We start from the raw sequence: 2119 nt of genomic DNA on the forward strand, positions 1-2119 counted from the left end.
CGAAGGACAGGGCGTACCCGGTTGTTCCAATGCGGTAGACGCCAGCGTTCCCTCGCTAAGACCAAGTGGCATGGCAGAATCTACGCTCTGTGGAGGACCTGGAGGAGAAGTAAGGGTTGAGGGTGATTGATGTGCCGAAACCCTAACCTTCAGTTGATCGGCGTGAAGGCGACGATTCATTCCTCCCTCCAGCTCCATCTGGTACATGACTCGTCCCAACTTCTGTTGAACAACACCTTTAACCCAGTGCTGCTTCCTTGTGGGATCCCTAGCCCAAACTGTGTCCGTCTGAAGAAAGGTGCGTGCCGACATCGCAGAACTCTCTGGGTGCGGAGCGTTCATGCGATGTGGCCGCACGAAGTCCAACTCGGATCTGAAGATCCTCTTGTTCAGCAATTCCGATGGTGAACAACCTGTCGTACAATGCGGAGATGATCAATACTTGGCTAGAAATTTCCGTACGGCCACCACAACCTCCCTCTTGTCCTGATCGATGCATCGGAGAGCGGTCTTGAATGAACGGACAAAATTCTCGGCTTGACAGTTTATCTTTTGATTCCAAGTATTCCTTGAATTCTGCATTGATGAATTGCGGACCGTTGTCCGTCACTAGCTGGTGAGGCAATCCTTGGCGCGAAAACACCTCCTCAAAAGCATGCGCTGTATCATTCGCTGTCGTCATACTGAGCTGGATAACCTCGGGCCAATTACTGTAGGCGTCGACGATTATTAGGAAATGCCTACTGCGGAACTCGGCGAAATCAGCGTGGAACCTGTACCATGGCGTTTCGGGCCGTTCCCATCGGTGAAGAGGAACTGCCCCCTTGTTGCCTGCTACGGATGCACAGGTGTCACAGCGTGTACTAGTGCCAATAATGTCTTGGTCGGTTCATGGCCACCAGAGGTAAGACCTTGCAAGCATCTTCATCTTGGTCTGCCCGACGTGACCCTGATGCGGAACCTCCAACATTGCGCTGCGAAACTTTGTCGGTATGACAGGTACGCATTCCGAGCAGAATGCAACCATTCAGCACCGACAACTCACTGTGACGTGTACGATACTGCTGGAGCTCACAGTCTTTGTCTGTGTCAGACCATCCTTCCAGGACGCTACGGTAGACGCGAGACAAAACGTGGTCCCGGGATGTCTCCTTGGCTATCGCTGCAGCTGTCACTGGCAAGACAGACGTCACTTCTGCGGAGACAACATTTACTTCGTCCACGTCAAGCGAAGAATAACCTATGATCTGGTTGTCAAATTCAACATCTGGCCCTTGTGCAAGTCGCGAGAGACCATCAGCATTCCCAAAATGCTGCGTTGACTTGTATTCGATGTGGTAGGTATAACCCATCAAAATCAAAGCCCACCGTTGCAACCGGCTAGCAGCAGTTACGGGGATACCTTTCTTTGAACCAAATATCGCCGTAAGCGGTTTGTGATCGGTATACAAGGTGAACCTGCGGCCCCATAGATATTGATGAAACTTCTTCACGCCGAAGATCAGCGCAAGGAGCTTCGCGTTCAATCTGAGCATATCTCTGCTCTGTCGTAGATAAAGTTTTCGAAGCATGAGCAATTGGCGCGTCTTTACCATTGGTCTTGTGGTAAATGACAGCTCCTAAACCCACAGAAGAAGCGTCAGCTGCGAAGTAGAGTGGTTTATCCGGATCATAGTGCACCAGCGCGTCCACCGAAGTCAATTTGCGCTTGAAGTTGTCGAAAGCGTTCCCGCTCTCTTCCGACCAAACCCAAGCCGTTGCCTTGCGTAACAACTTGTTCAACGGCGCGCAGGTATCAGCCAACCCAGGTATAAACTTCCCGTAATGTTGAATCATACCTAGAAGTGCTCGTAACTCAGAAGCATTCTTTGGCTGAGGCGTATTCAATATGGCAGCGACCTTCTTCTGCGAGAGACGTAAGCCATGCGCGGATACCACATGACCCAAGTATTCAACTTCATCTTGCATGAAGGCACACTTGGCTTCCTTGAGCACGAAACCTTACTCCGCCAATCTCTGGAACACCATGTCTAAGTTACGCAGATGCTCTTCCGCAGTTCCGCCTGTGACAATGATGTCGTTCAGATAACATTCGCCATGGTCAAGCCCTGCTGTAACT

General features: G+C 50.9%; 1 protein-coding gene across 1 annotated transcript; it reads right to left on the minus strand.

Moving 5' to 3' along the window:
* Positions 1 to 863: 863 nt before the first annotated feature.
* LOC135389732 (uncharacterized) lies at positions 864 to 1595 on the minus strand. Its single transcript, XM_064619764.1, has one exon. It carries the CDS (start codon positions 1593 to 1595, stop codon positions 864 to 866), a length of 732 nt encoding a protein of 243 aa, XP_064475834.1.
* Between the last annotated feature and the right edge of the window lie 524 nt (positions 1596 to 2119).

Source organism: Ornithodoros turicata, chromosome 3 (assembly GCF_037126465.1).
Source record: "Ornithodoros turicata isolate Travis chromosome 3, ASM3712646v1, whole genome shotgun sequence".
NCBI classification, from domain to species: domain Eukaryota; kingdom Metazoa; phylum Arthropoda; class Arachnida; order Ixodida; family Argasidae; genus Ornithodoros; species Ornithodoros turicata.

Excerpts from the sequence above, each read along its gene's own strand:
- LOC135389732 (XM_064619764.1), bottom strand. The coding sequence starts at position 1,595 with ATGGTAAAGACGCGCCAATTGCTCATGCTTCGAAAACTTTATCTACGA.